We start from the raw sequence: 16,188 nt of genomic DNA on the forward strand, positions 1-16,188 counted from the left end.
AGAACTTTCTCTCACTGAGCAAGATTCAATCAATAAACATTTAATATTGTTGCTGTCAAAACACATTGAACTACAATGTCAATGTCGACATTTTATGACGGCTAGTCAATGTGTCGATGTTTATATGAGCAGTCAAACACAAACGGTTTTTTTTTCTCCATGTAGGTCTCTGTGAAGGTTGTCGTCACCTTAGCGAAGGTTACCTTACCTGGTAAAGTCCAAGAAGTTGTTTGGTGATTTCGCCGACGCGGAGCAGGTACCGTCGGAGCTTGCTCTGGTAGCTGACCGCGGCGAGCCTCGCTTCGTCCTGCAGGGAGGCCAACAGGTGCTGCTCTCGCGCTCCAGCCTCGCGCGCAGCGCACGCATGCAGCAGAGTTTTTCCTCGCTCGCGTCTCTCTGGAGCAAAACTAACCCGCATCCATTCTGACACACGCCGCCCGCACGTCGGCCGTCTGCACGTCCCGAAAGTTAGTTCACTCGCTCTCTTAATGTTCTTAGAAGGATTGTTGTCACACTTTGTTTACTTTTTTGCTTAGAGAATGTCTCTTGGCAAACCGGATTTTCGCAGTTTATGGGGTAGTTGTAGCCTCTAAATGCAGCCCGGGTAAGCTCGCCGTCACTGGTGGGATCTTTATTGAGATGGACGCTGAAGCGGGAAGGACTGGCGTTGCTAAACCGAATGAATCGGCCGCCGGACTGCGGACCAACGCCTGCAACCTCGTGGGAACAATTTGCTTGTTAAATGTCCATCACACTAACGTCGCGCTGCAAATATCAAGTGCCATTGCTTTCATGTTGTTTGCGTAAGCTTTAAATCAACCCAAGCGATACATGCACTGTTTTATTAGTCTGATGTTCCAAACTTGTTCACTTGTTCGGAACGATTTACGACCCTACCGTATATAACCTAAAATCAGCGTCTATAGTTTCTGTCACTGGCCTTAAACAACACAAACAACTCCAAAAGGCCGTGCGCATTCTGGTAAACGGCAGCATGTTAAAAAAATTGAATGGATGAATAACAGAAAGGTTATATCAGTAAGCACTCAACATCACGGGTGCACCGGATGAGGGAGAGCGTGCAGTACTAATGTTCCACCGCTAGAGGCCGCACATATCTCCAGCTCTGAACTCAATTATCTTTCTTTAAACTTCACATACATCGGTTCAAACGAACGCAGATGTTTGTTAAGTGTTGCAATGAGTGTTTGAAAAGTGATGTTTGATAAGTGTTGCAAGTACGACTTTATTAATTTATTAAAATAAAAGTAAGAAACAATCTTACTATAACTCTCTGATGCAATACTACTAACTTTACTGCATTTTAGTACCTCATAAATTGCAGTTTAATGCAGCATTATTTCAAAGATAGTCTACTGCTCAGGTTGCCCTTAACCCCACATTACCCCAGGCTCCTGCTTAGTCTAATCAACTGTAATTCACTTTTGTTGGTAGCAGCTCTGGTTTCAATATTGAATTGTAACTCAAGTGTAAATCATTACAAGATGAACTCCAGACTGATATAAACAAAGTACTGTGTTACAGTAAGAAAATATAAACAACAATCCGCAATAAACACAGGGAAGCACTGAAAGTGAAAGTGGCACTGAAACTGACAGTAAAACCTGACAACTTGTAAGTTGACGTTTGTTTTGTGTGTTTCATGCCTGAGTGTGTACATGTACTCTGTGCATCTCCTTCTTTGTGGACGATGCGTAAAAACAGCGTCATTGTTTCATGAAGTCAGAGAGCACAAAAGTTCAGCATTATCAGGTCTCAGACAGATTCTGATCATGAATAGTTTTTAATAAGTGTTTATACTGTGACAGAAGGCACATAGAAGCAAAAGTCAATTATAATGAATGTCCGACAAGCTCTGCTTGCATCAATACTGCGTTTATGTTTTTAAATGGTAAGTTCAACAAAATAATTATTTCATTTTGCCTAATCATTGTCATAATAAACCATGCAGTTTAAATGGCAGTTGGATATAGTTTTTATAAATGTACAACATATATACATTCACAATAAATATGTCAGTGTCATATCACATAACAAGAGTTAACATGAGGCCAATTTTGACCTTGTATACATCAGTTAAATATTCTCTGTCAGTGTTGATTTTACTGTATGGTGTTCCAGTCTGTTGAGAATGAAATTTTTTAATGAAAGAGACAAAATATAAAGCAATGCCAAAGTACACCTTTCCATAATCTCAGCACGCTGTAAAAACCATGCGTTAAATTCGAGTGAGCTATGGAGTCTGGATTTAACTATTCGGTTAAGAGTCTCTGCTGTCCGTTGAGGCACAAGAACGGCGGACTCGGACATATGGAAGAGTTTAAGACTGAAATCGCCGGCCCATATCTCACACCTGCACTGGACCCGGTACCTCATGCGGGTTTGAGTTTGAGTTAGGCTACCATTCCTGAAAAAAAAAAACACTTTACACTTTAAAAAGACATTAATGCAGCTTTTCATCCATAGATCCACATGATGTGTCAAATTCCAGTTTGTGAACAGCTCCTCTTTTACAAAATAAATTAAATAAATCATTAGAGCCACATCAAAAATGTAATACATTTAATTTAAATTGAACTGATTAGGTTTAATAGTCCATGTTTAATTTTCTTATGTTCAACCTTATTTGAAAATAGCAGATGCAATTTTATCATAAGACACAATTTGGTTTATGTATTAGCAAATTATAATGGACAAAGTTACTGAGATCATACATCTATATAGTTTTTTCAGGCCATAGATTTTGTTAGTTTTAAAAATTGGGTAATTTGAATGGCCACTTATTCTGTTGAAATGAAAGCATATAATCTCACTAAGTACAGTCCTTTAATGTTTCCCTATCTCGTGCCATAAAGTCTTTATTATTTTTGGACGTACATTTGATTTCCACAAACCCCATATTCCTACTGTTCCACTCCTACAGGAAACCAGCCTACAGGCCCTGCCTAATATATTTTAATGGCTCTTCTAAATTATACAAAGATTATAATCATATAACTGGGTTTGTTTCCATACATAGAGATGAAAATGTTCCATGAGAACAATTCTATAAAAAAAAAACATGACATGGTCATAATTTAAATGATAGCTGCCTATGCATTCATGATTTTTGTATCTGTATCCATATGTGATGGATTGCTGACAAACTGACATTTCTCACTGGCAAGGTAAACGTAATGGGTTACCTAATTTGTGCTGTTCATTTGGCGATTACAGTCCATGAGTATTGAAGGAGATTCTTGTTCTCTTGTTTTTGGAGACCGTGTGAAGGGGTGATGTAATCAAGCGGGTAACTGTTTCTCATCAAGAGCCTCAGTATCAGATGAAACCCATACATCACCCAGGTGCAGAGCAATTACTCCAGCGATTGCATGTCAGCTACAGGTGGCTACGATAACAGCAAGAGATATTTCAAGATGAAATTGCCTTTGTTGTTTAGATACTGTAATCCCCCTCACACTCTCTGTGACTCTTCAACAGCTGTGTTTCATAATAAAGCAGGGCACTTGAAATAAAGTGTTATTTTGTTCCAGAAGATTCTACCTTCTAACTTCAGCATATTAAATGTTTTCTCACAGAAAGTATGTGTTATTGATATTACATTGTGTAGCATATTCAGAAATATATTACAAAAATGACATTACATTACATGAATGGCATTTGGCAGACTCTCTTGTCCAGAGAGACGTACAGTTGATTAGACTAAGCAGGAGCCAGTCCTCCCCTGGAGCGATGCAGGGTTAAGGGCCTTGCTCAAGGGCTGTGCGGATCTTACTGTGGCTAGATCGGGGATCGAACCACCGACCTTGCGGGTCCCAGTCATTTACCTTAACCACTACGCTACAGGCTGCCCCGTGTCATCAGGGTTGATTATTTTGGATGATTCAGGTCGTAGACGTAGTTCAGACGTAGTTAAATCACTATCACCATCATTGCAAATTTAACCAGAATGAAGCAGGGAATATAATCCCTGTATTTGGGGACAGCATAACCAGGTTAATAACTGACACAGTTTACAAAGCACAACAGATAATCCCAATCATCCCAAGGGCATGTAGCAGCTGGAGTAAAACCCGGAACAGCTCTTCTCACTACAGTCCATGTTCCAGATTTGGGTGCGTTCCGGGTTTTGCTCAGTGCAGTCATCCAGCTAAATCAGTCATCCTACTTTGTGGTACAAGGCACCAGGTGTGCATCTGAAATTGTGAAAAAACAGTGGTGAAACACGGACCCAGACTCAGGTTTGTCTATATAAACTTTAATAGAGAAGACTGGCTTAATGAAGCGAATACCATTATACAGAGATTAGGCTCAGCTACGGTATATCAGACAGAGAAGGGTGTTGATCACACGGGTGAATGATTAGTCCACACAAGGCTGGATCTAGCTGATCAGTGCATGAGTCCGTTTACTGCAATAGATGGAGCTTTTATACCTTCCGTTTTCCAACTCATGCGCAGTAAAAATCCACTCTGTCTGTGTGGCATAGATGGCAAATTTAAAGGCGTTCATGCATTTGGCAATTTTAGTCCAGTGTGTCGGGAGCAGAAGAAGCACTTTGTGATGGAGGCGATATCATATTTCACAATGCAAGCCGCGCCATTGTCTGTCGAGTCGAAAGGTGGCTGACCTAAATGGAATGTATCTATTTAAAAACTTGAATGGAACAACTACATATTTATTTTATCGTTTGAGTGGCAAGTCCTGCCAGAAATGAGCGAGACCAATGGATGGCTGATGTGGCGAATGTCTGAACAACTTCCTTGTCATCCGTCATGTTAAAAGACGAAAAAACTACTAGTACAAAAATCATAATGTATCATAATGTTAATGTGAAGGTGTAGCGTGGCTTCTCCGGGTTAATCAACAGATTAGTATCTTTCTGTTAATCGCTCTATACGACAGTGAAAGCTACGGCTAAGGACCAGGTCGAAGCGTTAAAATGGCATTCAAAGCTCGCCATCGTCGAAAACGTCAGACATTGCACTGGGACTTTAGCCAGCTGTGACACAACCACCGCGTAACGCAAATAATCACACTCGGACCCAAACGTTAACGGAAAAGAAAAACAGGAAAAGTAACAAAATAAAACATCAACATCCTTTGCACAGCACCAGCATGGAACACAGAAAACCCCAAAAGTACAGTCAAAACAAACACCCGTTTGTGCTCTGAAGATCGTACCACGCTGCAGGCTTAGAGCGAATCTCCACTGCAGTCCAGGCAAGAGCCACAACCACAGCCATCACGTAACTTTCTTCACAATAGTGCTGCCACGCCGTAGCAACGTTATCATGGCAACCGGAAGGCTGCGCTGTAGGTGTCGGCCGTGTAAGAGCAGACATGGCAGTTGAACCTCCGGAAAGTCCTCGTCTAAAGGGAATATGCTAAAACGTGGATAAGATAGTCCTAATGTCACCACACAGACAGCAGCTCCACCAATCACATTCATGACAACCAACAGAACAAAAACACGGTGATTAGTGGACAGCTTCCAGCCACTTCCTGGTGATACCCACTCAGATTCAGAAGTACAGTCAAAGAGAATCCACCAATCATTGTTGCCGTTGTTGTATTGGTTGTTAGCAACATGCACTGCGATTGGCTCAGCTCCACTCTGGTCTCTACCATCGTGTGCATTAGTGTTCTCCAGTGGGTTCGTAGAATTTTCTCCAGGATTAGTTAAGTATAATTTGTTTGTGCTGTTTATTAGTCACTGTAGTGTGATTCTGCTGTTTATTTGGTTGTTTGTTTGTTTGTTAGTTAGTAAAAGTGGTGTTTATTTAGATTGCAGTGAAACTGGGTTGTGTGTTTATTTATCTCAGGTGAGCTAGGCTAGATGTCATTCAAGTCCCCCAAATTTATGCCTCTGTTCCCACAGTCCCCAAACCCTGCAGAATCTCCCCAAAAGCGTTCGCCATGATGGACCAAGTTTTGGAAATCCCCTGAAAGATTCACGAGCTTGTGCAGCTCACTGGAAGAGACACGGTTTGGGCAGGCCAACGTGCGCTCACAAACCCAGCAGAGTTCCTCATGACGGTCTTTATTGTTGCTTTTTTCTGTACTCACTTTATAACCCCAAATATCCTCTGATTCATAATACAGATATGCTTCATAATACAGATACAGATACTAATTGTTTTGTGTGTGTGTGCAGTTACAACACTTTATTTCCACTATTTCGTTTGTTAATAGTCCCAGTAGAATGGAGTATAATAACAATGTTGATGTGCTGTTTCACATAGCAATGCAGGAAACTATCTGTAATAGGATATTCAACAACATTATATCACCTTGATGTTAACAGAAGTAGGTTTTGTGTACATTGGAGGACCAGACAATATGCTGCACCATTAAATGCGTCTCATTGTTACTGTGTGTGGGAGCTGGAATGATCGTCCGATGGATGTTTGTTTTGACTGCATCTCTGTAAGACAGGGATCTCAAACTCCAGTCCAGGAGGGGGCGCTGTGTCTGCAGGTTTACCTCCAGTCCTGGAGGGCCATAGTGTTCAATGGTCATTTTGTGGTTTCCTTTCAATCAGCGGCCAATTGTGGCCTTGGAAAACGAGGTGTTTGGACTCTTTAGCCAATCAGCAACTTGCAGAAACACACCCAAAATCAGCAGACGCCCTCGCCCCCCCCGGCCTGTGAGTTTGAGGTTCTTGCTTTTGAGAGAAGGGCCCTTTGGTCCGTGAGGAAGGGGGGCCCCGAGACACACAAGACAAATCCAGTTCTTTTTACTCTTATCCTTCGCAACTATACATTTGCTAATTTTACGTAATGCTTTAAATAGTGAATTATTTTTTCTCCATTAGAGTTTTATATTTTATTTTATTCTTTTTTACACGGCACTGTGTAGGGCTGCCGCAGCGCCTTCGACGGGACTACATTACAGTTTGGAGGGTGAATCTCAAAAGCCCTGGATGTGGATATTACTTATTATTTTACCCCATAAGAATAACTGGTGCAACTGTAAAATATCAGCGTATATAAGGCATACTGAACAAGTTAAAACAACCCCTTTGATGCTCCTCCATTGAGAATTCTTATGTACTACATAGTGGGGAGGATGTCCTTGATATTTTTTGTCTTGTTCCCAAATCTCCAATTCTTTTTTTTTTTTTTTTTTTTTTTGTAACGCTTTTTCCACATCAGTATTCCTGGGAATACTGCGTTTGGCGGCTGGGCGGAACCTTGGAAAGTTGTGGAAAGAGCCGATTCCCGTTGGCGCCGTGTGCGCAGAGTTCTGGAACAGCGACGGTTACATTCAGAGTCCGAGCAGAGAGAGCGACAGCAGGAGGAGAGCAGCCAGGCCAAAGGGCTGAGACGCCATTACGGCTCCACCTGGGACAGACAGAGAGAGAGAGTTATACACCAGCACTGACTGAGACGCCATTACGGCTCCACCTGGGACAGACACAGAGAGAGAGAGAGTTATACACCAGCACTGACTGAGACGCCATTACGGCTCCACCTGGGACAGACAGAGAGGGAGAGAGTTATACACCAGCACTGACTGAGACGCCATTACGGCTCCACCTGGGACAGACAGAGAGAGAGAGAGAGAGTTATACACCAGCACTGACTGAGACGCCATTACGGCTCCACCTGGGACAGACAGACAGAGAGAGAGAGAGTTATACACCAGCACTGACTGAGACGCCATTACGGCTCCACCTGGGACAGACAGAGAGAGAGAGAGTTATACACCAGCACTGACTGAGACGCCATTACGGCTCCACCTGGGACAGACAGAGAGAGAGAGAGTTATACACCAGCACTGACTGAGACGCCATTACGGCTCCACCTGGGACAGACAGAGAGAGAGAGAGAGAGAGAGAGAGAGTTATACACCAGCACTGACTGAGACGCCATTACAGCTCCACCTGGGACAGACACAGAGAGAGAGAGAGAGAGAGAGTTATACACCAGCACTGACTGAGAGGCCATTACGGCTCCACCTGGGACAGACAGAGAGAGAGAGAGAGAGAGTTATACACCAGCACTGACTGAGAGGCCATTATGGCTCCACCTGGGAGGGAGAGAGGGAAAGAGAGAGGGAGAGAGAGGGAGAGAGGGAGAGAGAGAGAGAGCAATGACTGAGATGCCATTACGGCTCCACCTGGGACAGACAGAGAGAGAGAGAGAGTTATACACCAGCACTGACTGAGACGCCATTACGGCTCCACCTGGGACAGACAGAGAGAGAGAGAGAGTTATACACCAGCACTGACTGAGACGCCATTACGGCTCCACCTGGGACAGACAGAGAGAGAGAGAGAGTTATACACCAGCACTGACTGAGACCCCATTACGGCTCCACCTGGGAGGGAGAGAGGAAGAGAGAGGGAGAGAGAGGGAGAGAGAGGCTCCACCTGGGACAGACAGAGAGAGAGAGAGAGTTATACACCAGCACTGACTGAGACGCCATTACGGCTCCACCTGGGACAAAGAGAGAGAGAGAGTGACCAGTTCATCATACACAGCACTGCATTTAGATCAGAGCAATGCAGTAATTTATGAGGGTATATTCTGTGCAACGCCCTCTTGTTAATCAATACTGTCACCGAGTCACGGCATCAGGCGGACAGTATCCATGGTGATCTCACGGAAGGATTATCTTAACTACTCCATTTTTCAAAAAACGTTCACTTTGAACTCCAAAACCCCCGCCCCCGCCTAGCCCCCCCCCCTCCCCCCCAGCAGTGGGGCGCATCCAGGCCTGTCGTTAATGGATCACATAGTTCCTGCGGTTGCTGGGATCAGTTACAGACAGGCAGCCCTGCCGCCCACGCAGGCTGATGCATGCTGGGATAGAGCAGCCATGGGCTGGAGGACTGCTCACACATAAATGATGGGAAAGTCAGCAGCTCAGCACTCGCGACTATGCGAACGAGCTCGGCCCGCACTGACTGATCAGTCGCCCTCCACACGTTCAAAATTATAATTTATATTGAGTAACTCTGCCACTGAAACCTAACACCTGTCACCATAATCATTTTCAAAACCAAAAGGTGAACGGTTTTCATGAAGTGGGTTTTATTTTCTGGGCTCCATTCTGGAGTGTTCAGAGACGCAGGACATCAGGGAACAGAGCGGACGAACCCCCCGGTACACAGACACATATTGATCTGCACAGATACACAGAATTTGATAACATGCTGCTGCATTAGCATTTTATCCAGGTTCTCTTGAATGGAAACTGGGCAGGGGCATTTTGCAACACTGTCATGTTTCGCTCACTAATGACCAGGGACAGATTGTGTTGCTTCCTCTCATAGTTTGGTTGCAGGAGCACTGAATGTTTGAGTATTTTCCAGGAGCGTGCAGTGGAATGTCCAATAGAAGCAACCGTGTCTGTTTGCCAATGTGATGTAAAATGCTGGAATATGTTGACAGTATATATATATATATTTTTAAATACATTCCGTTTCCGCGAGGCCTGTAATGTGGTTCCCATGGTTACCTGAAATGCGCACGGCAGCCACGGCCCCGTCCCCCCCCTCGGTGCGCGCGCGGACCTCCACCACGTAGTCCCCCCCCTTGTGAACCGGGAGGTCGATGTAGTGCTTCTGCGTGAGGTACAGCTTCCCCTTGCTGTGGTCCGCCGGCCGGTAGAGCACCTGCAGAAACAGAGCCGCCATTTTGTTTTCCTGGAGCATTTCAGAGTGGAGCGAGACCCCCCCCCCCGAGGCTCAGTCACTCTGCTCTTCACCCAGTCGTTACAGCCCAATAATGTTTTTATTTGCTATACTTTTTTTGCTATACTTCAATATACTTTTTTGGTAATCCAGTACAACTAGCACCGAGTATAGATGTAAACACCACAGATTCAAACACTGGTCCTAACTCCACTGAAGCCATCAGAAGGTGCTAGCCCGTTAGCCTGTTAGCCCGTTAGCCCGTTAGCCTGTTAGCCCGTTAGCCCGTTAGCCCGTTAGCCCTCACCTTGTAGCCCTGTATCGTGGACTCGTTGGCCAGGGGGACCACATGCTCCCAGGTGATGTTAACCACGGATTTGCTGACGCTGATCTTTTGACTGATGATTTTCGGAGGCTGACTCGGAGCTGGAGAGAGACAGAGAGAAGAGCACCATTTACAAGCGCAGAGGGACTGAGTTCCACCCAAATCCCAAGGGGTTTTGCCTTTGGTTCCGAAAATTAAGAAAATTAATTTGGATTTTTAATAGGAGCTCAAAACAATAGTATAGCATATTTACATATTTGATTGGTTGAGAAGGTATAAGGTTGAGGGTGCCGATTGTACGGCAGCTATTTGTGAGTGTCATACGAGACTCCCACAGAAGCACGTGTGTGTTTGAGACCCTGTTCGCCTCTCTGCGGGGGAAAGCCGGCGGGCCCTTACGTGGCTTCTTGGTGTCCACCTCGCAGATGTCGCTGGCCGGCCCGAACCCGCCCGAGTTGTAGGCCCGGACCTCGATCATGTAGTGGGAGTTGGGCAGCAGGTCCTTCAGCTCGATCTGCTCCTGCGAGGCCGGGAGCTGGATCCTGTGAGCCGACGACTGCTTCCTCCAGTACGTCACCTGGAAGCGCAAAACGCAGGGGTCAAAGGTCGCTGGAGGTCAGTCAAAGCCATTCTAATGATAATAATAATAATAATAATAATAATAATAACATCATATGAAATCTTTTCAACCTAAAAAACATTGAAGAACTGAATTGTGGGAGATCTTGAAGCAGTCGAGCCTGATTTGGGATGGCGGTGGCACAGGGAAATTAGCTTTAGCTTAGCGGCACAGACCGTTTCCCAGAAGCACTGTGGAGTGTGGAAGTGACGGGCGGGTCGTACCTGGTAGCCCTCCACTACCGCTTGATTGACGGGTTGCCATGACACCTGGACCTCGGTGGCGGAGATGGTCTTGGTCTCCACCTTGGCGGGGGCCTCGGTGGGAACTTGGGGGGGGGGGGGGGAGGTGGAGACAGAATCCTGTGAGCGGTCTGACAGTGTCACATGGTACGAGAGCCAAAATATCACCCAGCCACAGCCAGGAATCGCAGGGATATTGCAATAGTTCTGTATTAACATTAGGAATTATTTTTTCACACAGAGAGCGGTCACTTTACCAAACTAAGCAGTCGGTGCACTCTAGTGGAAGGGAAGGGCGAGCACTGCTGGGCTGAATGGCCTGTTCTTGCCGTACTACAAACACTAACGTGAAATGCTCCATTAGCTCAGGAGGTAAGAGTGGCCTTCGGGCAGCCGGAGGGTTGCTGGTTTGTCCCTCCGCCCTGGCTGTGTCGAAGTGGCCCTGAGCAAGACACCTTGCTCCTGATGAGCTGGTGCCTAGCGTAGCAGCGTACAGCCACTGTGAGTGTGTGTGTGACTGGGTGAGTGAGAGGCTTTGCCACATGAACGGCGTGCATTGCTCTTACCGTCGCGGGCGGAGTGGATGACGGCGGTCCGGCTGTAGGGCCCCTCCCCGATGCTGTTGTAGGCCTTCACCTTCACGTGGAACTTGGTGTAGGAGGGGATGGACGGGTCTTTGTGCACGTAGTGCCGCGCCTTGCCGTCAGCCACCATCACCTTCCTCCACTCCTGGTTGTCGTGCAGCCGGAAGGCCACGATGTAGCCGAAGTTTTGGCCGTAGTAGTACTGGGGCTGCACGGGCTGGGGGGGAGGGGGGGCGGTCAGGCTCAGCCAATCACCAGGAGGAGGAACTGGATGCCTGGCATTGCCGGGCTGCTGCCGTCCAGTTTTTATCAGAATTGAACTTATTTTATAAGATAATGAGGCACCACCTACCGTCCAGGTGATGGTCAGCTCCTTGCTGGCTCCGCCTCCTCCCGTCACGTCAGAGGGCGCAACCACGGGAACTACAGGGAGAAGGAGCGAGCCGTCGATTGAATCCGGGCCTTATTTTTAAACTTCAATTTAAGGATAAATTTTGGTTGAATCCAGACTTTATTTGAGGTTGAATTTAAGGTTAAATGTCGGTTGAAATGTGCGTCTGCACTCACCTGCTTCCCGAGTCCTGATTTTGGCAGAGGGGCTGCTGGCGTCTCCCGTTCCGAGGGTGTTGGTCGCCATCACCCGAAACTCGTACTCTGTCCAGGGGATCAGATCCACCACAGCCGCGGTCTCTGCGTTGCCTTCCACAATAAGCGGAACTGAAGGAGAGAGAGAGAGGAGGCACACACTGACACAACCAGCACGGTGTGTTTGAAACGCTAAATAATGCCTAGGGTGAACAGGTGATTTTAGCCATCCCTTTGGGGCAACTGTAGAGTGCTTAACTTGTCTGTGAAATAGGCCTTAACTCTTCCATTTGCAGTGTAGTTTTATGGTCTGGAGATATAAACCATGAAATCTGGTGGAACTCCAGCTCAGCACACACTACAACGAACCCTTTTGGTATATATCTAAAACAAAATCAGTACTGTGTGATTTGTGCTGAAAGGACAGGCCAGTAGGGGGCAGCAGACTCACAGGTGGTGGCGTTCTTCCACTCCTCCGGGTCCGTAGAGGAAGAGTCTCGGTACTGGGTGGTGTACTTGGAGATGGGGCTGTGGTTGTCTGTGCCTCGGCTCCAGACCAGCTGCACCGACTTCTCCTTGATCTCCTCCACCTTCACCCCGCCGGGGGGGCCAGGGGGGCCTGAACCGGGCGGAGGGGGGGGGGGGTGGGGGTGTTTACACTTTACAGATAAACATTCCAGATAAAATCTACGAAGTACAAATTGTGTGTTTACTGATGTAAGATTGCACAAAAAGTTGCAATGGAGCTTTGCAGTACGTGGGTTGTGAAATTAATATGTGTCTTATAAAATGAATGTTGCCTTGGATACCAAAATTATATATGTCCTGTACCCACCCAAACATTCCCACTAATCAGCAGTCAATCAATTTTGGCCTTGTGTGTGGACACTAGCCAATCAACAATTAAACATTCATTTAATTCAGACCTACACCACATCTAAATTAGCAGTTGACAAATGATCTTAACCAGGAGACAATTTACATTTCCCCATTCAGTCCATTCTTATACAGCTGGATAGCAATTCAGGTAAAGACCTGGGAATCACACCCACAACCTTACATTACAATTATATGTCACTTTTATCCAAAGCGACTAGCTAGACTGAGCAGGGGCCAATCCCCCTGGAGCAGTGTGGGGTTAAGAGCCGTGCTCAAGGGCCCAGCAGCTGCCCTGATCTTACTGTGGCTACACCAGGGCTTGAGCCACCAACCTTCCAGGTCCCAGTCAAGCACCTTAGCCACTGGACTACAGGCTGAGCCATAACGCTGAGCGATGGCGTAACAGATCCAGTTCCTGAACGTGCTCTGGGCCACGCTGCCTCCTTACAGTAGTGCATATAGCTGTCACTGTTGCCGTGGATACCGTGCATGTTCTCTCCGTTACCATGGCTCCCTCCACCGTTCCGTGGCCGACGGTCTCTCGGCGCTGGCGCCGAAGCGCAGTGACGGTGTCAATGGACCATCGCTATTCAAGAGCCCTCTTTCCAACGGAGGAGAAAATATCAATGTGCTCTCTTTTCAATCACCACACAAAGAAAAAAGCTTTTCAATTTATTTTTATGACACCCCGCCCCCAGAACTTGAGTGCTCGGTCATATTTATGGGCCCGTCTTATTGTGGTGACGCGTCTGTCGACGGGCAGACTGTAGAGCAGCCGCCTCTGTGTCACTCTGCTCTCAGACGGTGCAGTCTCTGTATCACTCTGCTCTCAGACAGTGCAGTCTCTGTGTCACTCTGCTCTCAGACGGTGCAGTCTCTGTGTCACTCTGCTCTCAGACGGGCTGAACGGTGCAGTCTCTGTGTCACTCTGCTCTCAGACGGTGCAGTCTCTGTGTCACTCTGCTCTCAGACGGTGCAGTCTCTGTGTCACTCTGCTCTCAGACGGTGCAGTCTCTGTGTCACTGCTCTCAGACGGTGTAGTCTCTGTGTCACTCCGCTCTCAGACGGTGCCGTCTCTGTGTCACTCTGCTCTCAGACGGTGTAGTCTCTGTGTCTCTCTGCTCTCAGACGGTGTAGTCTCTGTGTCTCTCTGCTCTCAGACGGTGCCGTCTCTGTGTCACTGCTCTCAGACGGTGCCGTCTCTGTGTCACTCCGCTCTCAGACGGTGCAGTCTCTGTGTCACTCTGCTCTCAGACGGTGTAGTCTCTGTGTCTCTCTGCTCTCAGACGGTGCCGTCTCTGTGTCACTCTGCTCTCAGACGGTGCCGTCTCTGTGTCACTCTGCTCTCAGACGGTGCCGTCTCTGTGTCACTCTGCTCTCAGACGGTGCAGTCTCTGTGTCTCTCTGCTCTCAGACGGTGCCGTCTCTGTGTCACTCTGCTCTCAGACGGTGCCGTCTCTGTGTCACTCTGCTCTCAGACGGTGCAGTCTCTGTGTCACTCTGCTCTCAGACGGTGCCATCTCTGTGTCACTCTGCTCTCAGACGGGCTGAACGGTGCAGTCTCTGTGTCTCTCTGCTCTCAGACGGTGCAGTCTCTGTGTCACTCTGCTCTCAGACGGTGCCGTCTCTGTGTCACTCTGCTCTCAGACGGGCTGAACGGTGCAGTCTCTGTGTCACTCTGCTGTCAGACGGGCTGAACGGTGCAGTCTCTGTGTCACTCTGCCGTCTCTGCGCCGTGGGACTGTGCTGCTCACGCAGCTGAGACAGGCAGACTGCCGTGCCTTGGCTGGCCACACGGGGTGCTCTAGAGCGATGAGGTGTGGTCGTGTACTTTTAACAAAACAAAACTCGCCCCTCCTCCCCTCCTGGGGTGAAGCTCGGGGCCAGGGAGGATTATTCTCCTCACAACTCACATTCAGAACCACACAGAGTGTAAACCCATCAGAATAATGTCCTCACAAGAACAGGAGAATATGATGTGGTCCTCACAAGAACAGGAGAATATGATGTGGTCCTCACAAGAACAGGAGAATATGATGTGGGCCTCACAAGAACAGAAGAATATGATGTGGTCACACACAAACAAGATGTGTTCCCACAAGGAATAAAGAACATGATTGTCCCCACCAGAATAGGAGAACACGTTCTGTCCCCACAAAAACGGGAGAGCATGATGTGTCCACACACAAACAGGAGAGCACGATGTGTCCACACACAAACAGGAGAGCACGATGTGTCCACACACAAACAGGAGAGCACAATGTGACCCCCCACCACGGGACTCGTGCTCACAGGTTTTGTCTCGGTTACCGTGCTTTTACGCTAGTTTCTCAGCCCCTTTGATGTGTGAGGTCACAAAAAGGTGACTGGTTAATTTTCTTAACGGAACATTCTAATGCTGATGTAAATGAAAATGAAAGGAGCTTTCACAATCTTCACACGACCACTCAGGCTTCCACAAAGCTGAGGAAGAGGAGAGAAGCCAAACCAGCGGCCGCAGGCAGGTGAGGGGGAACGTCCTGGGTATGTAACCATACTGTCTGGGGAGATCATAGCGTAGGGAGGGAGACTAGACAGTAAAAAAAAACAGTGTGACTCACACCTCCAGTTGATGTTGACAGTGTGTTCAGAGTTGTTTGATAGCCTCAAACAAAACCACCATTGTCATCACACCAGATTTTTTTTTGTACTTTTTTGTCTCCTAAAGTCAGCATAAGGGCCGTAACTGAATTTAATGGTGTTGCTTTTACAAATGACTTGGAACTAAAGGCTTCCTCACGGCGAGCAGTTTCCCTCAACGCCTTGTCCAATTTGAGGCCCGTAATGTTTCATGGAGCGATCACCACACCTGATGCTCCACCGCGTGTGATGTTTTATAGCATCAATGCCCGTAGCCAATAATAACTTCAGAAAGCATATGGAGTATGGACGTGCCACAAAAAAGACAGATTGCTGTGATACGGGGAGGCTGACAGACAAATAAAACTTGGGAGTACTGAATGCCCTTTCAGAGAGAAGGAGAGGGAGAGAGAGAAAGATAGTGTTACAGTGAGAGGGAGACGGAGAGAAAAAGAGAAAGAGACAGAATGAGGTAGAAAGAGAGAGAAAGCAAGAGCAAAAGATACTAAAAGTTAATAAAAGGCCTGGTTTGTCTACTTTCTGTGAGACTCAGAGATTATTTAAGACCGCTAAAATGGAGTTTGCACCTACATACACATGCTCTGCTGACATATTTACATGTACTGCCAACCGCTGCAAAATGATGAGTGAAATTTCCCTTTGGTTATTTA

General features: G+C 46.9%; 1 protein-coding gene across 1 annotated transcript in view; it reads right to left on the reverse strand.

The window, feature by feature from the left end:
* Window positions 1-6,048: 6,048 nt before the first annotated feature.
* Window positions 6,049-16,188, reverse strand: part of LOC133135176 (contactin-1a-like) — an 81,473-nt gene continuing 71,333 nt past the window's right edge. The window contains exons 16-24 of the mRNA XM_061251987.1: window positions 12,471-12,638; window positions 12,002-12,151; window positions 11,787-11,857; window positions 11,417-11,651; window positions 10,833-10,936; window positions 10,389-10,566; window positions 9,972-10,090; window positions 9,490-9,646; window positions 6,049-7,367 (exon numbers count right to left, since the gene is read on the reverse strand). Of these exons, the coding sequence (XP_061107971.1) occupies window positions 7,291-7,367; window positions 9,490-9,646; window positions 9,972-10,090; window positions 10,389-10,566; window positions 10,833-10,936; window positions 11,417-11,651; window positions 11,787-11,857; window positions 12,002-12,151; window positions 12,471-12,638 (1,259 nt within the window). The 3' untranslated portion in view covers window positions 6,049-7,290. The remainder of the gene's footprint in view (window positions 7,368-9,489; window positions 9,647-9,971; window positions 10,091-10,388; window positions 10,567-10,832; window positions 10,937-11,416; window positions 11,652-11,786; window positions 11,858-12,001; window positions 12,152-12,470; window positions 12,639-16,188) is intronic.

Source organism: Conger conger, chromosome 8 (assembly GCF_963514075.1).
Source record: "Conger conger chromosome 8, fConCon1.1, whole genome shotgun sequence".
Classification (NCBI taxonomy): Eukaryota; Metazoa; Chordata; class Actinopteri; order Anguilliformes; family Congridae; genus Conger; species Conger conger.